This window comes from Drosophila arizonae, chromosome 6 (assembly GCF_054131065.1).
Source record: "Drosophila arizonae isolate 15081-1271.41 chromosome 6, UAZ_ARI_1.0, whole genome shotgun sequence".
Taxonomy (NCBI): Eukaryota; Metazoa; Arthropoda; class Insecta; order Diptera; family Drosophilidae; genus Drosophila; species Drosophila arizonae.
Genome location: NC_142926.1, coordinates 1 through 19,148, shown reverse-complemented (window position 1 = coordinate 19,148; position 19,148 = coordinate 1). Strand labels below are relative to the sequence as shown.

At 34.2% G+C, this 19,148-nt stretch overlaps 2 protein-coding genes and 2 long non-coding RNA genes across 10 annotated transcripts in view; 2 read left to right on the top strand and 2 right to left on the bottom strand.

Moving 5' to 3' along the window:
• Positions 1-3,212, bottom strand: part of LOC108615605 (uncharacterized) — a 30,950-nt gene extending 27,738 nt beyond the window's left edge. For 2 of the 5 annotated variants that reach the window (XM_089472678.1, XM_089472682.1), the window contains exon 1: positions 2,995-3,212. The gene's annotated coding sequence lies outside the window, so the exon portion shown is untranslated. Of the gene's footprint in view, positions 1-2,720; positions 2,947-2,994 lie in introns of those variants that run through there. The other 3 variants (XM_089472679.1, XM_089472680.1, XM_089472683.1) reach the window with 2 other exon arrangements.
• Positions 3,213-3,452: 240 nt separating this feature from the next.
• Positions 3,453-5,788, top strand: Crk (Crk proto-oncogene, adaptor protein). Of its 3 annotated transcripts, none has more exons than XM_089472726.1 (7): positions 3,453-3,545; positions 3,773-3,835; positions 3,993-4,115; positions 4,185-4,389; positions 4,442-4,570; positions 5,129-5,275; positions 5,353-5,788. In XM_089472726.1, exons 2-7 carry the CDS (start codon positions 3,804-3,806, stop codon positions 5,605-5,607), a joined length of 891 nt encoding a protein of 296 aa, XP_089328852.1. In that variant the 5' UTR covers positions 3,453-3,545; positions 3,773-3,803; the 3' UTR covers positions 5,608-5,788. The 3 variants fall into 3 exon arrangements, with proteins under 3 accessions (XP_089328852.1, XP_089328853.1, XP_017869182.1); XM_089472727.1 differs by having other exon boundaries at positions 3,515-3,547; positions 3,756-3,835; XM_018013693.2 differs by lacking the exon at positions 3,453-3,545 and having other exon boundaries at positions 3,622-3,835.
• Positions 3,853-8,029, bottom strand: LOC149268288 (uncharacterized). The gene is made up of 2 exons (XR_016270773.1): positions 6,394-8,029; positions 3,853-6,304 (listed from the first exon to the last, which is right to left on the bottom strand). It is a non-coding gene; the product is annotated as an uncharacterized LOC149268288 (long non-coding RNA).
• Positions 8,030-15,164: 7,135 nt separating this feature from the next.
• LOC149268287 (uncharacterized) lies at positions 15,165-18,252 on the top strand. Its single transcript, XR_016270772.1, has 2 exons — positions 15,165-16,921; positions 16,989-18,252. It is a non-coding gene; the product is annotated as an uncharacterized LOC149268287 (long non-coding RNA).
• Positions 18,253-19,148: the final 896 nt, after the last annotated feature.

Sequence of the window (19,148 nt, the reverse complement as noted above, 5' to 3'; positions counted from 1 at the left end):
GCGATGTCAAAAATTGAAGCTTACAAGCGCTGCAGTAAGATATTGCACCCTACATCAATACCACACCACCCACTCGTGTATACCATAGGCAGTACAAGTTTGTCTTATTTTTTCGATACCTTATGCGATAACTTTTTTATCGAGAATAATCGAAAAATCGGCATTATTATTTCAGCCTAATTTGAACACTTTTAGTCCTGGAGACTTCAAATTCGCCCCCAATTTGCAAAAAACGTATTTCAAGTTCTAGAGACTTGAGCTTTGGAACGTACACATATGTTAGCCATATGATCACGCTCTAAAAGTTAGTTAGATAGTCTAACTACAAGAGAAATTATTCAACAAATAAATTCTTATAAAATATTATAAGAATACACACTACAGCTCTCCCCAAGCGCAGTTGCTGCTAACTGCGCAGTCATTTCAATGGGTACAGGGTATAATAAAGCCCAAGTGCAGTTGCTACTATCGCACAGTTAGCAGAGCACGTGCTTATGCGTACGTATGGATTTATACGTGTGTATTGCATGGTTCAGGGGAATTCGTATTCGAACAATCCCGATTAATGCTATTTTACATGTTATATTACTGATTTTCGTAAAGTGATTTAAACTAGAACGTCAAAACGGAAAAAGCTACAGATTTTTAGAAGCAAATTCGATCTGTGTGTTTAATCTTATCTCAAATTATAGAAAATTTTATAAAAATAATTAATAAAATAAACCTAGAACTATAATGTATATAATGTAAATATATGTAGAAAAGTAAATAGGAATAAGTAAGAAAGCTCTAGTCGAGACTGCTCGACTACGAGATCCCCTAAACCCTTGGAGTAATAGCTATTTCAATCATTTTTCGCGTCTTTCAGCTTACACAAGAAACACGCACACACACACACACGCAGGCACGCACGCACACACACACAGGCATACATACACACACAAGCATAAACACGCATGGGCGCAGTGTACACTTACTATGAGAACTTAATTGATTAATAACTTTTTTTGTGGATATACGATTTTCATGAAACTTTCAGATTATGATTATAACATGCATAGATATGCATGTATTCACCAAAGCACAAGTCTCTCTCTCTAGTATTTGAAATACGCCTTTTACAAACGTGAGGGTGAGGGGGTGAATATAGAGATGGGGGGTAAATTTTAACAAAAACCGAAATTGTATAAATGCATGTAAGCATACATTAAAAATTTGGAGACTCTAGCAATAAAGGTGTAGAAGATATAATTTTATAACTGGTTTTCGATAAGGGTTTTTATCGATAAAAAAAAGATCGGGGTGAGTTATCGAATTTTAATGATAAACTCGATATCCGCGCTGTAATTACGGACATTTTTTTTTTTTAATTTGAAGTCTCTAGCTCTTTTATCTTCTGAAATCGACGCGTTCATACATACGGACAGACGGACGGACAGACAGACGCACAGGGCCAAATCGACTCAGCTCGTCACCCCGATCAAGATTTTGTGGGGTCTGCCACGCGTCCTTCTGCCTGTTACATACATTTCAACAAAACCATTATACCCTGATTTCCCATTGAAAATGGGTTCAGGGTATAAAAATAGGTCTGTCTGAAGGGGTTTGTTGCTCTGACTTCAAACTTTGTTATTTAGAATTCATTCTTTGTAACAATTAAATATATAAATAAGGGATGTTGGAAACAATTTTGAGTCTCCAGTTGAGATAGGTTTTGAGATCTTTTATACATACGAACAGACAGACAGGCCTGATCAATAATATATGTATGTACATACATAGTCACTCAAGAGTTATGGCTATGTTATATCACTAACAGTAAATATTCAAATTTAAATTAGGTATAATTAAAAACTTTTTTCCTGCAAACAAATGCAAATAAGACTACATTATCGACTACGAGATCCTTTGAAATAACCTAAATAACCTCCTTTATAAATAGTGCAGTTCAGTCGGTCATGAATGAAATTTCCGATGATTCTGTTTTATAATTGTTTAACTATTCATATTGCTATTCAAATTACTTAGCTAAGCTCTTTATATCGATGTGAAGGGATAATTTGCAGTATATTAATAAACTACATTAAAATTAGCGTGTTCTAATACATGATACGTATATCTTACATTTTTTAATTTTCAACTTTATTTTTTTAATTTCACAGAAACGTTAACTTATTAATGAATATTAAATTAAAAATTATTATGTATATTCAACTCTTCCACGCCTGAAGTCTAAGATTGAGCTTCATTCTGTTAAGTTCTTTAACTAAATTTAACTAAACAACTATACTTACGTAATATAAACAGTAAAAAATAAATTACATGAAACTAATTGATAAAATTCAATGATATAACTCCTAACGTTGTTGGGCAAATACAATTTTAAAAAAGTAATTGTTTAATTTGAATACGATGAGTCCATTATATATTAAATGCTAAACATTGATTTATTGACACAAATACATCTTTAAACATGTATGTACATGTATACAGCTATAAGCATACCTCCGTTTTGGGTCAAGTTTTGTCAACTCCTGGCCTTTACGTCTACAAAATGCATTCTAAGTTGTGCAGTAAAAAAAATGATTCAATTGTTCGTTTTTTGGTATATGGATTAATTTGACCCAAAAATACGAACTAAATTCATAAATGATACAGGACACCTATGTTTTTAATCAATGTATTTTCGAACATTTAGGTATGTATATATATATACATACCTACACATCAAGCAGTTTTCCAGAATTACTTAAAACCACAATTTCGACCAATGGCCACGGTTGTCAAATATAATTTGTTATTGCATTCATTAAATACATTACATTAGTTATCCGAATTTATAATGTACATATTTGTAATTTTAAATGCAAGCAACAAAACATTTATCTATGTATGTATATACCCTTATGTTAAGTATATCTGCGTCAAACAAGTTTCTTTGCACAAGTATACATATACATACATGTAGACAGTTACACACATAAGAATACTAACATAGTTTGCATGCACTTGAGAATGCGTATTTATGCGACGGTTTTCACATACCGTAAATATATTACAATTGCACAGCACTTTGAAACTCAAATTTACATATATTCAATTTCTTTTATAATATAGTATTAACACAAAGAAATCCCCGTTTAGCTATTCTCAATTTTTCCCTTCTACACAAAATGGCGTTGCCACTAGAGATGCGAGAAAAATATTGAAATTTTGATATCGATTTTAAATCTGCTTTCAGATTCTCTGGTCAGTGGTACGACTAATACTCTCGAACTCTGTAATATCGATATATTGTGCAATATAATTCTAATTTAATGATAAAAAAAAAAAAAATTACAAAACATGAACAAAAAAAATTAAATGTAGGATAATACCAATGAAATCCATTTAAATATTTAATTTTTTATATTATATTGATATTATTAAGTAACTCCATAGCAATCTTCATCGATTGTATTTATCGGTTAGCAAATCTTAATTTTATCAGTTATATCGATACCCCATGTGAACATCCATAAGGAGAAGTTAAAAAAGAGCACACAGTAAAAAAAATTTTTTTTATTTAATATATATATGTATATATATATATATATATATATATATTTAATATATATATTTATATATATATTTAATATATATATTTATATTTATATTTATATATATATATATATATATATGTATGTATGTATGTATTTGTATATTATTCATACATATGTATTATATGTATATGTATATTTTTATACTAAATTGGTGATAAATTAAATTGAAGCCGAATATCATTTTTCCATTTTGAACCAAACATGGATACATTTGATGTCTCTGATAGGAGTAGGTAAGAATTCAAACAAATAGTTATTCCGGTCGTTTAATAACGATTGTTGACCGTAAACATAAATCTTCGTTCATATACATACATATGTATATACCATTATACTGCACTTTTAATTATTTTCATCAAAATAACTTAAAATTGATATAAATCGTTTCAGCTGGTATTTTGGCTCCATGACTAGACAAGAAGCAACCGAAGTATTAATGAGTGAGAGGGAACGAGGAGTTTTTTTGGTTCGCGACAGCAATTCAATCGAAGGCGATTACGTCCTTTGCGTTAGGTAAGTGAACATCAATGTATGGTACACATAAGTCGATGGATATTTCATGCTATTTATTTTTAATTAAAGAGAAGACACTAAGGTTAGTAACTACATTATAAACAAGGTGCAACAACAAGACCAAATTGTTTACCGGATTGGTGACCAATCATTCGAAAACCTTCCTAAGTTATTGACCTTCTATACACTGCATTATTTGGATACCACACCACTGAAGCGACCTGCTCAGAAAAAACTTGAAAAAGTTATTGGCAAATTCGATTTTGTTGGAAGTGTATGTATATAAAAAGAAAAATTTAGATTTTGTGACATTTTGTAGCATTTAGGATCAAGACGATTTACCATTTCAACGAGGTGAAGTTCTCACGATAATCAGAAAAGATGAAGACCAATGGTGGACAGCCCGCAATTCCACTGGTCTAGTTGGACAAATACCAGTTCCCTATGTTCAACGTGTAAGCTTTTTATTATTTTATTCTTTTATATAAATAACATATATATATACAAGTTTTAGATGTAAGGAATAAATAGGATGTCAAAACGAAATGTGTACTTAGACGATTTATGTGAAAAAAAAACCGAAATATTTTTAAACGTTTAAGTTTAAGACTATCAAAAGAGCTCTAACATTATTTTTAAGATAGTGTATATAAAAAGTTATGGTATCCATACAAGTTCGTGCAATGAATATAATATTGCCATAGATATATTATATCATATATGTATTAAGTAATATAATATTTGCGGATCTCTGACGCCGCAAGAGGACTAAGATCCATCACGATAATAAAGATGGATATCAACAGTAGTCAATCTCTCAGAACGACTCATACTACCACTAGGCATGGATTTCGAAAAGTTGATCAATCTTAAGGGGAAATTCAGTTAATATCAAATTTCTGTTTTTGAAGTTGCTTTCATCAAATTAAATCATCATAATCTTGAACTTTTCTTGGTTATTTTTAAAAAGAGTATCCATCCATTATATTTTATTTATTTATTTTTTTTTTTAGTACGATGACATAGTTGAGGAGGATGGCATGGACCATACAGCTACTTCAATTACAAACGGATGTATTGCACGTACGATTGGGTGCAATTCCGATTCACCTTCCACATCATCCAGCCAATTTAGTACATTAAAAAGGACTGATTTAAACGTGCGTAACTTAAATATAAAAAACGGTCATATATTATTATTTATTTAATTTATTCAAATATTTTTACGTATCTTTAGCGCAAATTGCCAGCTCGAGCTCGTGTTAAACAGTCTCGTGTGCCTAATGCTTATGACAAAACTGCACTGAAATTGGAAGTAGGAGATATTATTAAAGTCACCAAAACCAATATAAATGGCCAGTGGGAAGGGGAGCTAAATGGACGAAAAGGTCATTTTCCTTTTACGCACGTTGAATTTATCGATGATTGTGACTTAACCAATATTTGCGCAGATGTTCGATTAAATACTGATTGGGTGGATCAACAAAAATAATATTCAATTATATTTGTCGTGTATTGTAGCTTAAGATTATATATTAAGTGATGTTTACCAATTGTTAAAATATTAAACATATTGATTAATTATATGCTATCCATAACGGAAAATGGCTTGCAATAATGGTAAAAAGATTATTAAAAGTGATTGCTTTTGAATAGATTTTTACAAGATATAAGTTTTATTACTGACCGGAGAACACATAGACTAGACATGTAGAACAAATTTTTCTACAGCAGAAGAAGTTAAGTTGGTCGATCACTGTACTTCGTATTTGCTCGGCTCGGTCGCTGGAGGTTCGAGCAGTGAAAATATTGCACGACAAAGTCAGTGCGCTGCAAGCGCTCAAACGAAATGGTCCCATTCTTATATGAAGCACAGCTATTCGCTACATGTCTAGTCTATGTGTGCTCTGGTCAGTGGTTTTATTTAGTTGTGGTTTATTTTCATGAATTTAGTTTGTATGTAGAAATGATATAAACATATACAAATTTTCGAATTCGAAGACTTACAATCAAAAAGCTTATTTGTAAAAAAAAAAGTCTTGTCGAGACTGGGAACATACCCTGAATCCTAAGCTCAATAGGCGAAAGAAAAACAAAGTAAGAACGTTGCAGTCGAGCGATACCGTTTGCAGAAGACTCATTCACAGCCCAAACGCTGTTAACCAGAGTATAAAGTGCAATTTTCAAGTCTAGTGCGCAACAAAAAACAGCATGATCCCATTAAAATTGGAAAATCATCGATAGCTATTGCTATCATCATTGCATTCAAATTACATACATATATAATTTATACAATTTTGATTTTTATTATATATTTATATCCATATATTGGATACCGGCTTCAAGTTAGCAGCAGATTAGAATTTTTTAGAATTTCGATTGATTTCTGGACTTTCTAGCCGTTACTGTAGTTTTGCCTGATGACGCTCTCTTAATAAGCTATTCTATCTTAGCAACTGGCTGGTCAAGCAAAGCAGTAGCGCGGGTGCTAAAGGCGACACAAGTAATGTTAGAGTAGGGGGTTCGAATCTCTTCGGTGTTATTTTTATACCCTGAACCCATTGAAAATGGGAAATCAGGGTATAATGGTTTTGTGAAAAGTATGTAACAGGCAGAAGGAATCATCGCAGACCCCATAAAGTATATATATTCTTGATCAGGACGACGAGCTGAGTCGATATAGCCCTGTCCGTCCGTATGAGCAAAAGAATCTCAGAAGATATAAGAGCTAGAGAGCTGAAATTTGGCGTGCATACTATCGTGTATACGAGTAGGCAGTACAAGTTTATCTTATTTTTTCGATAACTCGTCCGATAACTTTTTTATCGAGAATAATCGAAAAATCGACATTGTTTTTTCAGCCTAATTTGAACACTTTTAGACCTGGAGACTTCAAATTGCGTTGTATCACTGTCCAAACAACACATAGACTACACATGTAGAGCAACGTTTTTCCACGCCGCAAAATCTGTGTAGCAGGTCCCGGCCAACTTCATATTCGCTCGGCTTGGTATTGGCTGGCTCGGGTAATGAAAGATAGCACGACGAAATCAGTGCGGTCTAAGCACGCAAATGAGATGGTCATGCATGCGCTTTGCGTTTTTTGTCTTACTCTCCCTTTCTCTCTCTCTCTCTCTCTCTGTGGGATCTCAAATCATGAAGCTCAGCAGCGCACAAAAATTGAAATTTCTTCGCGACGGTCCCAGCTCTTTCCTTTTGAGTAAAGAGTATACCGAAATCTTAATCATAATAGCCTATTTGATAGTCACATTACGATTCAAATCATACAAAATTTACAAACTACTAAATCCAGAGACAATTAGCTTGCCATCCCATACAAGCATACACATACACAAATGTATGTATGCATGTGCTCACTTCACAAGGCAGGCCAACGGCAAATATTGGGCTGATGATAGACGAAAATACTGAGAAAGAATTGAGTTTCGCGACGCACGCACACAAAAGCACATACACGTAGCAAGGATGTAAGTGTGTGTGTGCATGCTCGTCGCGAAAATGTATTCGTTCTGTGCACAACAGCCTGTGCAAATTGTAAAGCCCAAAATTTGCCGTTGGTTGGGATGGCAAGCTAATTGTCTCTGGATTTAGTAGTTTGTAAATTTTGTATGATTTGCAGAGCTTGCAAATGAGAGTTGAGCGTTTTTTCGTTTATTCTCTTCCTCGCATCATAACCAAAAAAAATTGTGCAGACACGTCTCACTCTGAGCGTCACTCTCTGTTTTCTTTAGCATCTGTTTCGCTCAGACGCAATGCAATGACTCGTTCGTGTGACGCTCTCACATGAGTGTCGCGTAAAACAGGGTGACCGCGCCGGACCAAACGAAAAATACCAATTTGGTCTCAAAAATATACTATAAAATACTATTTCATATTTTATCGTCTGGAATCGTCTGGAAATTCAAATTATAATAAAATAATAACTGACTTATTATATATAGAAAAAATAAGGGTTTTCCCATTGCAAAAAATGTTTGTTGTTTATTTCATTTTATAAAATTAATAATATTTCAGTCCAACATAAAACTAGAACAATATGCATTCGTATTCAATTCCATATTCCAATATATATTTAAAGTCTTAAAATTAATTAAATGCTTAAAATTCAAAAAATGTTTGTTGTTTATTTCATTTTATAAAATTAATAATATTTCAGTCCAACATAAAACTAGAACAATATGCATTCGTATTCAATTCCATATTCCAATATATATTTAAAGTCTTAAAATTAATTAAATGCTTAAAATTCATTTTGTAACATTTTCTTAAAATAAAATAATAAAGGCACTTCTTTGTCCGGTCTTGCTAGTTTCTCTTAAGTTCATTTAATTATATTTACTAGCCTTCTTCGTCAGAGCAGCTTAAATTCAATTTGTTGAAATCTTTACATAACATGTGTTCACTGGGCTTAAAATTATTGCACCCATTTTCGCGCAATGATTATTGTACATGTAATATATGTGATATATTTACATTTTTAAAGCGGTTTCGATTTTTCGTTTTGATTAAATTAATTTGAGAGAATATGCGTTCACACGAAGGATTAGAAACGGGAAAAATTATTAAATCTTTGTTTTTGTGTAGCCGCATGCTGCTTAAGTGACGCCAGCCTACTCAAAATGTTAGTCTGGCACGCTTTGCAGTGCGCATCCATATTATTAGCGCTCCTTCCCAGCCATTTTTCATTTTCCGGCATAGTCTCTCACTCAGCTCTATATTTTTGCTTTTGATTTAAAGAGTGACCAAACCGAAAATACCATATAATACCATAAAATCGAAGAAAAATGCTACTAAATACCTATATACCATTAAAATACTTTTGAGCAAAATCGGAGCTGATAAAATACCAAAAATTATTTAAAATACCATATTCGGTCACCCTGGCTCAATGTTTCCCTTGCTCTCTCTCTCTCTCTCGATGCTCTCTGCTCTCTCAAATGTGTATATGTATGTATGCATGTGAGGCTCACATTGTGAGCACAAGCAGCAGCTCACGAAAATTGAAATTTCTTCGCATCAAGAACCCATGCCTTCCAGTGTTGCCGAAACTTTTTCAGCAAAAGTAGCAAAATCGAAGGCTGAAAGTAGCTAAAAGTAGCCAACTTTCTTCTAAAATAGCTGAAAAAGTAGCAAAAAAGAAAACAGTGCCGTTTTTTTTTTCATAAAAAGTCAACTTTATTTATTTAATTATTATATCTCATCTATGACCACCAACTCGTCATTTTCACCATTGTCGCTTTTATAATTTGCCTTTATTAAGGTAGTTGGGTGGAACGCTATACTCATAGCAAAAAAAAAAAAAAATAATTCTAGATAAAAAAAGTTATCGGATGAGTTATCGAAAAAATATGATGCATGCCAAATTTCAGCTGCGATGATTCCTTCTGCCCGTTACATACTTTTTCACAAAACCATTCCCATTTTCAATGGGCTCAGGGTATAAAAACTGATAAGAAATGAAATTTGCATAACATTTTAGAAAGCTTACCTATTATATATATATATTTGAAAATAGCCAGATTTGTAGCTAATAGCTGTTTGAAAATTTGTGTAGCAATCGGACTCAAGAAGTAGCCAGATCTAGCTACAAAATAGCTGATTCGGCAACACAGATGCCTTCCCTTCTGTGTGAAGGGTATTCCGAACTGTTTAAGCCGTTTGCCATGCGTTTTCGTTATTATTTGTCGGAAGAGTATGAAAGCGTTGGTGCGCATAATGAAAATGTTTTCGCGACGAGCATGCACACACACACTTACAGTATGCTACATGTACTATGAGCATTTGTATGCCTGTGTGCAAAGCCCTTGCTGGCTGTAGCAATTTCAAATCCTAGCATTTGAATTTGGTCGATCTTGTGAAGTGCTCACACTTACAGAAATATGTTTGATTGTGTGTACGCAGGGGCCGCGATGCTCACAAATGATGGGGTGATCATTGTAGAAGCATTTTAGTGCCTTTACATGTATGTGCGTGTGTGTATGTTTATATGTATGTGTATGCATGCGACATGAGCATTGACGTATGTCTACGACAACTTTGAATTGTGTGAACGATTTTGGGTTTCAACTTTGTATAGTCTATTGCCTTTTCTGTTGGTATGTTGCAGAGAACACACAATAATGATCTCCGCTTCTTCACACCTCATACATGATCAGCTGACCAGCAGCTGCATGGCGAGGGGAAGATAGTACGGAGATACTTTTTATTCATACAATACTTTACAATAGTATTTCTTAAGAATATGAGTAGCGCCTATAAGATACTTAGAAATATACAGAAGGTCAATATTTACCGAAACTTTTCATAAAATGAATTAATTTAAATGGCCATAAGTGCACAAAATAACAGTGCAGCTTAATGTTACAAAATACAGATAAAAGGAGCAATTTAAAGATAATACAAAATGACAATAAAGTGCTTGAGTAGCTGATAATAGACTAATTAGATAAATAAAATATAAATTTAACAATAGTAATAGATAGCATTAATTAATATAATTCAAATTTCTTTTTCCATTAATAAGCATCTGTAAGATGCACTGAGAAATTAGCCCAAAGAAGCTAATTGGAATTTTAGAGAAAAGTCGAGACAAAGTCTGGTCATTTTCTCCAATATGGGTATAAGCTAAAGATAGTTTAAATTTCAGAAAATTAATGATAATTAATATAGATAATTATTTTCTTTTCATTTTACATTTGAGTTGCAATAACTAAAAGAATATGCACAACTGTCACCATACAATGTTTGTGCAGTAGTAAGTAGTTACATATGTAGTTATCGGTGAGTTATCGAGAGTAACTACATATATGGCAAGTCAAAGACTATGAACAATAAGAATTAACAATTGATAAAAAATTATTGATATTAAGTTCTAAAGTTAATGTTATCAATTAATTATATACTAGTTTTAATTATTATTAGGTTTAGTTTACATATTTACAATGTTTATGCATAGCGATATTTGCTGCAATATATCGTATGTGTAAACATATGTTTGATTTTGATTGCAACTATATAATAATTATTTTTAAATTAATTTAATATAGTTTTTTTTTTTTATGTCTATGAAGAACACACATTAATGATCTCCGCCTCTTCCCATTCTCGTACATGAACAGCTGACCTGCAGCTGCATGATGAGGGGAAGAGTACGGGGATACTCTTTATTTATTTAATACTTCACAATAGCATTTTTTTATAAATATAAATAGCGCCTATGAGATAACTAAAATCTAAAAAGGACTATATTTGTCGAAACTTTTCATTAAATGATTAAATTTAAATGGCCATAAGTGCACAAAAATAACAGTGCAGCTTAATGTTACAAAATACTAATAAAAAGAGCAAATTAAAGATAATTCAAAATAACAATAAAGTGCTTGAGTAGCTTACAATAGACTAATTAGATGAGTAAGATAAAAGTTTAACAACAGTAATAGATAGCATTAATTAATATAATTCAATTTTTTCATTTATAAGCATCTACAAGATGCACAGAGAAAAATAGCCCCAAGTGGCCAATTGGAATAATAGAGAAAAGTCGAGACAAAGTCTGGTCATTTTCTCCAATACGGGCTTAAGCTAAAATTAGCTTTGATCTCTATGTGATCCAAATACGACCCTATAGGCAGCAAGTGGTGATGGTGGTGGTAGTGGCCGCGGCATTGGCGCAATACCCTCGAAAACAGGTAGTCGTTGCGGCTGGTGGGCTGCTGTTTGTGCAGCTTCGTTGCGTTGCTGAGCCTCACGTCGGCGAAGGAATCGCTCCCTACTTTCAGCAATTTCGTCGGCTTCCCGTTGTAGTTGTCGCTGGGTGCGTAGAGCAATGTCATTGGCCAAATGCGTATTTACGAGACTCGTGTATCTTGCCAATGTTATCCGCTGTGGGATGAACGGGTCGTAGGCAATGTTTTTGGCCAAGTTGTTGGTATGGACCCGGAGTCGATCATAGTATTTGGCGCAGAGATTGTTGAGTATATCATCCGCAGATAAAACTTCTAGATCAGCTCTGATGCGCGCGTTCGAAACAAAGTACTGAGCACCAGAAATGGCTCTCAGAGCTTTGTTGTGTACGACTCGAATGCGGCTGAATTGCGCCTCAGATAGCAAAGCACCCCATACAGGCAGCGAGTATTGCCAAAGTGGGGCAACTAGCTGCTTGTATATGATGACTTTAGTCCTTAGAGTCAATTTACTGTCTTTATTGATGAGCCAATCTATCTTTTTAAGCCTAGCCCTAACCCTAGTAACGACCGTAGTGACATGTTGTGAGAAGCGCAGTTTCGTATCTAGAGTAACACCCAAATATGAATGAGAAGTGCCATTTTCAATGGTTTCGTTGCCAATGCGAATAGCCTGATATGGCGCTATAACTCTAAGCGTATGCATGATATGCATAGTCTTGTTTGCATTAATTGTAATGCACCACTTGCTCGCCCATTCAGCCAAACTATCCATATACGCCTGCTGCTGACTGAGCGCGACTGCTTGACGAGAGTCAGCCGAAAGAACGATGACGTCGTCAGCATAAGTGGCAATCAAAGTCCCTCGCGGATAAGCTGGCCTCGGTATATCGCTGGTGTACACATTGTACAAGATAGGCCCGAGCAAGCTACCTTGTGGCACACCAGCGTGAATTTGCTTAATACCTGAGCGACAGCCACCGTGACACTCAACAATAAAAGTGCGATCTGTTAGATAGCAGCAGAGGATGCGGTAGAGAGCATCCGGCAATAGCATCTTGAGCTTATACTTCAAGCCTGTATGCCACACTCGATCAAAGGCTTCCTTGATATCCATGTACACAGCAGAGCAGTATTTATGGTCATCAAACGCTTTAATAATAAATTGGGTGACTCGACCCAATTGCTGTTCAGCTGAGTGCGCTTTGCGGAATCCAAATTGATGGTTTGGGATCGCATTTACAAGAGTATCTTGCTCCAGCATACGGCTCAAAATAAGATACTCGAGTATCTTTGAGAGGCCAGACAGCAGACTTATTGGCCTGTATGATGCGACGTGTTGCGTAGGCTTGCCAGGCTTATGCGCCATCTTCACCATCGCTAACTTCCAGCAAGAAGGGAAATGACCCAGTCTAAAAGAGTTATTGCATATCAAGACGAGATACAGAATAGCCTTCATAGGCAGCGCTTTAATGGTGTGATTATCAATTTGATCCAATCCAGCCGCTTTTTTGTTCTCTAGCGTGCTGATGTGACTGATGACCTCAGCCGCAGTGACTGGCCGAAATGAGACTGAAGCAGTCAAAGATGGCTGGCTAACTTGAGCCTCGATCTCGGCCAGATCACTGGGCGGCGTAGTCACGATTGGCTGAAAACGCTGCTCAAGACTTGCAGCAAATGTTTCGGCCTTCTCGGCTGTTGTCTTGCACCAGACATTTTGCGCATTAGAGCCATTGCCACTGGAGGACTTCAACAGCGGTAGATTTGGAGCAGGCTGCCGCTTGATCTCGTTGGTCAGCCGCCAGAGCTTCTGCATACTATATCTATCAGTTGGATCGATAGATCTAAATAGCTCTTCCTCATACTTCTGCCTAGCATATATGAGCTCTTTGCGTATGCGATTCGACAGCCTGTTGCAGAGCATCTTAAGCATCGGATTGCGATTTCGAGCGAGATAGCGCTTGACTTGCTTATGGGCTTCGATAAGTTGCAGAGTCTGTCTATCTACACGAAATCTAGTCCTCGTTATCTTGCGTGGGTTCTGTGCATTCGCATAGTTTGCAGCATCTTCAATATTTTTGACAAAAATATTGACCACATCATCAACATCATCAGCACTGCTGATCTCAGTGTTGAGCAAGATTTTTTCATTTAGATAGCTCTGAAATTTGTTGACGTTGGCATTCAAATCAAGCAGGTGGCCTTTTGCTCTGCTGGTGACAGGCTTCTCAACCAGCTGAACTTGCAGCGGGAGATGATCAGAGCTGAGCTCGAAAGAGTCAGTGATGGTCAGCAAATCTCGCCTGATGCCTTTAAATAGCGCAAAGTCAATGGCAGACGGAGTTTGGCGCGAATTAAACGGAAAATGGGTGGGCGACCCAGTTGCCAGAATGTTGCAATTCACTTGTAGAATACTATTGACTAGCATTCGGCCACGGAGACAAGATCTGGCGTTGCCCCACCACTGACTTTTCGCATTCCAGTCACCACCGACTATAAAAGTGTCACCCAGAGAAGATAGCAGGTTGTTGAAATCTTGCCCAGACCAGATGATTTGCGGCGGGCAGTAGATTGAGACAATATTGATATGACGGCCATTTTGCAGGCTGACTGAAACTTCGACAGATTGATGCGAGTCGTAAGATGTAAAGCGCATAGCATAATGGCATATATGTTGTTTAATTATAAAGGCTGCACCTCCTCTGCGCCTGTTTGAGGGGTGATTTGCTAAATAAACAATATAGCCATTAATAGCAATGCTATCGCTATCAGTCAGATGCGTCTCAGACACTAGCATTATGTCTATATCGTGCTTGACGAGATATAGATTGAGCTCATTAAGCTTTTTCTTGACACCGGCAGCATTCCAAAAAGATATCTTGATGTTGTTGACACGTTGAGTTACAGCATGCTGCAGTGCAGCGCTGCGTCTACTGGCATTTGGGGAAGTGGATACATTACTAGACATTTGAAGGCTCATTGGGACCAACTCTGGCCATCAAGAAGGCAAAGACAGTGGTCATCATCTCAATGAGTTTATCTAATTTAGCCTCTAATCTAGAGCTAACTTGTACTGGCATGCTTGGCATATTCGCATTTATTGGCTGCTCGAAACGTTGAAAATGAACACCCCCACTAACAGGATGCGCACCCCCATCTATTGGTTGCGGATGCCTACGGCGCGTACTCAGACTACGGCTGCGTTTTGGCTGCGGCGGCCGCTGTGCGCTTGCCTGCCTAGGCAAACGGACTTGTTGCTGCTGCTGTTGTTGTTGCTGGCTAACTTTGGTGGCTTTTTGCCTAGACTGACGCTGTTTGCTGCTAATAGCTGCCGGTCCTTTTCAGCCTGCATGCGAGGGAATCACATACACAATTGCCCTGCTTTTTCTCGCCTCAAGCTTTAGGCTGCCCAGCAGCGTAAAGGTGAGAGAAGAAGGAACAGGGTGTCTTTATTCATTTCTCAGTGCTTTGCATTAGTACTTTCTAGAAATTAGTTGGCAGCTTATTTACAATTCACTTATGTGGTAAGTATTATAAGCTAGTAGTAGGCGAAACTTAATATAAGTGTTTATTAATAAAGTTTGAATTTTACAAATAAATGAGTGTTTTCTTTTTTATATACATATATATATCTATCTAGTAAGGTTATAGTTATTTATACAGATTTATTTTGGTGGGGAAGAGTAAAGACTAAGTCAGATTTTCTTCGTTAAATTCAATTTAGATTACTGTTCTTTAAATACAATTTGGTTTACTATTCTTTAAATTTAATTTGGATTACTATTCTTAAATTTAATTACATTTAGCTGGTTTGTTAGTTGTTAATTTGATAACTCTAGAAACGTCATCAGTCGCTGTCATCCGGTCTTCAGTGGTCCGGGGGGGAAGGCAGAAGAAGGCGCTGCTGTCGATGCTCTTATTTGTAGCTATGTCCAGGTTGTAAGTACTCAGTGGATCCAGGAGAGAGGCTAGTCTGAGACTTGCTATTTATTCATAGGCACCCTTTATTTTCTGGCTTTTGCTTACTTTGTTTCTTTCCGCAGTATTCGTCTTTATTTAGAATTTGTTATACCGTGATTGCTTGCTAGATTATTTATTTGCTTTGCTTGATCTTTTTGAAATTTTTATTTATTGTTTTTATTGTTGGTTTTATTAGTAAGAATATTAATTTATTATTGGCTTGCTATGGGCTTTAACTTTGTTTATATTTAAGTTTTTGGATTTATTATTATTGTTATTATTATTTTTTTTTTTTAAATCTCTTTTTTTTTGTTAGTTTTGACTGCAAGATTCACTCAGTAGCGTGTATAGCGAGGTGGGTATATTATTAAAATATCGTGTCTTAGTTATAAGTTTATTTATTCGTTTTGTTTATCCATTTTAACATTTGTTTTATTTATTAATTTATTGCTAAGTGTTTTTATTATTTGCTTTGTTAAGTCGGTTATTTATTTATAATTATGCTTGTTAAGTGTATTAATTTTGTTTTTACTTAGGGTTTAGCACTTTTATTAATAAGTTTTGTTGCGAGTGTTGCATATGTAAGTAGAAGTTTAGCCCGTTTAGTTTTGTTGCTTGTGTTTATAGTCTTAATTTGCAGGAGGCATTAGTTGAGGCGGCCATGTTGTAAGATTGGTAAGTACATATTTGTTTTCGTCGTTTACTTGCAAATTTATTATATTAAGTTGAGATCATTTAAAATTGTCGGCAAGAGAACTTCAACTGCATGTATTTCGATGATTTATTTTATTGGATCATAGAATTATTTGTATTCGCGCGAGGTATTTGTTATATTTGCGTGTGCTAGCGTAGCTTGCGCGTCAATTTATCTTTGAGTAGGGTTGCTTACTTTATCATTATCGAGTTTTAGTATTTTGTACAGTTTTATCGTTATCGAATTTTTAACATTTTGTGTATTTTCAGCTTTGTTCTTATTTGGTGTCTGGATTCGCTTCGGTAAGTAGTTTCAATTTATTAGGATTCAGGAGTTAATTATTGTTTGTTGAGTACTGTGTTATAGTTTAAAGTTGTTTGTATTATTTCAGTGTAATTTGTTTCATTGCAGGTGGCACCAGAGAGGACTGCCAAGTTGATGATGGCTGGGTAAGTATGTGCTTTTATATGTAGCAAAAAGGACTGGCTTTATTATTATAAATCTTTTTATTTCCAGATAAGACGTGGAAAGTTACCGAGTCTGATTTTATAGTATATACATAGGTTATTTGTTATTCTTAGGTTATTGTTTTGTTTGTAGAATTGTCATTAGTTTTTTGTTTACTTGTATCCCTTAGTGTGAGTTATTGTTTGTTTAGACTTTGTTTCATTTAGTGATTTTTAGGCTTTTAGGAATATTTGTCTTGTTATTTAGTGTAGTAATTTAAGATTGCATTTGCCTGGTGTAATTTGAGTTTTAATATATGGCGCAGAGTATTTGTTTCCTTTGTGGCTATCGAATTTTGTCAAATAGCGTACTTTAGGATGTGTTCATACTAGGTGTTTATGTTTGGATTATATTATGCTTATTTAGTTTACGCAGGTAACTAAGTTGTTGTTTAATAGGTCTTTTATAATTTATAAATTTTTATTTTTATTTTATTTTATTTATTTATTTATTTTATTTCATTTATTTGTTTTATTTTATTTTTATTATTTTTTTATGAGCAGTACGTGCGAGGGTGGGTATCAAAGTTGCTTCCTTTTGTTTCTTGTTGAAGATGTCTGCTTTGTCAGCTTCTTTTCTTCGCTTAGACTTGTCTTGTTCTCAGTATTAGCGTTTGATTTAGTTTTTGGTTGTTATGTGCTATATATATTTATTGTTTGATTTATTATTATTATTATTATTATTTTTATTTTTATTTTATTTTTTTTTTTTTTCCATATCTGATTGTTGTTTTATTAGTGATGTTATTATTATTAGTTAGTTATAGTGTAATTACTAGTTAGTTGTATTGTATTATATTATTAGTTATTTAGAATTGCATTAATATGTTTTGTATTTGTGGGGAATATTGTATAATGTTGTTATTATTAGTTAGTTATAGTGAATTATGTTATTTCTTTGTAGCTGTGAATTATTTATTAGGTAGCTATAGGTGTGAAGCTAGGTTGGAGAGCGATTGTTTATTTTCCTTCTAGAAAATAATTTTATAGTTTCCCAGTTTTTATCAATTAGAGGGCTTTATAGTTTAAAGGTACGTGATGAGAATTATTGATTGCAAGCTGTTGTCTAGTCTAGTTATTTTTTATTTTTTGTTTTTTTGTTTTTTTTTTGTTTGTTTTTTTTTTTGTTGTTGTTTTTATTTTAGTTTAGATTTTGCAGCGAGCAGCTTGTTGATTTTAAGTATTAATTTGACTATTGTGTGATTTTAATTCAACAGTAAACTTTTAATGAGTTTGTATTAAGTGTTCGTGTTAGGTTAATGAGAGTATAAACTGCTTACGAAGCTTGTGAGTGGGTAAGCGTTTTGGTGTATCTTGTTGTACAAGCAATAGATTTAGTGTTTGGTTGTTGTGTGCTATATATTTTTATTATTTAATTTTGTCTGATTGTTGATTAATTAATTATGTTATTATTATAAGTTAGTTATATTGCAATTACTAGTTAGTTATATTGAATTATATTGCCAGATATTTATGATTGCTTTAATATGTTAGAGTAGTCAAATAGTTTATCAGTTTTTATGATTTAAGTGCTTGTAGTTTGTAGATGTGAGGATTATTGTATATTATTGTTGTTATAAGTTAGTTATAGAATTATGTTATTTGTTTGCTGCGGTATAGATAGTTGTAGGTGTGCGGGCAAGTTGCAGAGCATTTGTTTATTTTTCTTATTAGAGTATAATTTCATAGCTTCCCAGTTTTGTACAAATAGGGGACATTATAGTTTAAAGGTAAGTTATGAGAATTATTGATTACGAACTGTTGTCTAATCTAGTTATTTTTTATTTTATTTTATTATTTTTATTTATTTTTAATTTATTTTATTATTATTATTTTTTTTTTTTTTTTTTTTTTGTTTTTTTTTGTTTAGTTTAGATTTTGCAGCAAGCAGCTTGTTGATTGTAAGTATTAATTTGTCTATTTTGTTTCTTTAATTCAGCAGCAAAATTTTAGTGAGTTGTATCTTTCAGATAGCGCTTGAAGATGGCACTGTCTAGCATTTGTATTAAGTGTTCGTGTCTGATTAATGAGAGTATAAACTGCTTACGAGGCTTGTGTGTGGGTAAGCGTCTTGATGTCTTGTTGATTGTAAGTATTAGTTTGTCTTTTTTGTGTCTTTAATTCAGCAGTAAAATTTTAATGAGTTGTATCTTTCAGATAGCGCTTGAAG

Bases quoted from the DNA above. Each gene is read 5' to 3' on its own strand.
- Crk (XM_089472726.1), top strand. From the start codon at position 3,804: ATGGATACATTTGATGTCTCTGATAGGAGTAG. The intron at 3,836-3,992 runs GTAAGAATTCAA...AAATCGTTTCAG, and splicing joins GATGTCTCTGATAGGAGTAG to CTGGTATTTTGGCTCCATGA. The intron at 4,571-5,128 runs GTAAGCTTTTTA...TTTTTTTTTTAG, and splicing joins CAGTTCCCTATGTTCAACGT to TACGATGACATAGTTGAGGA.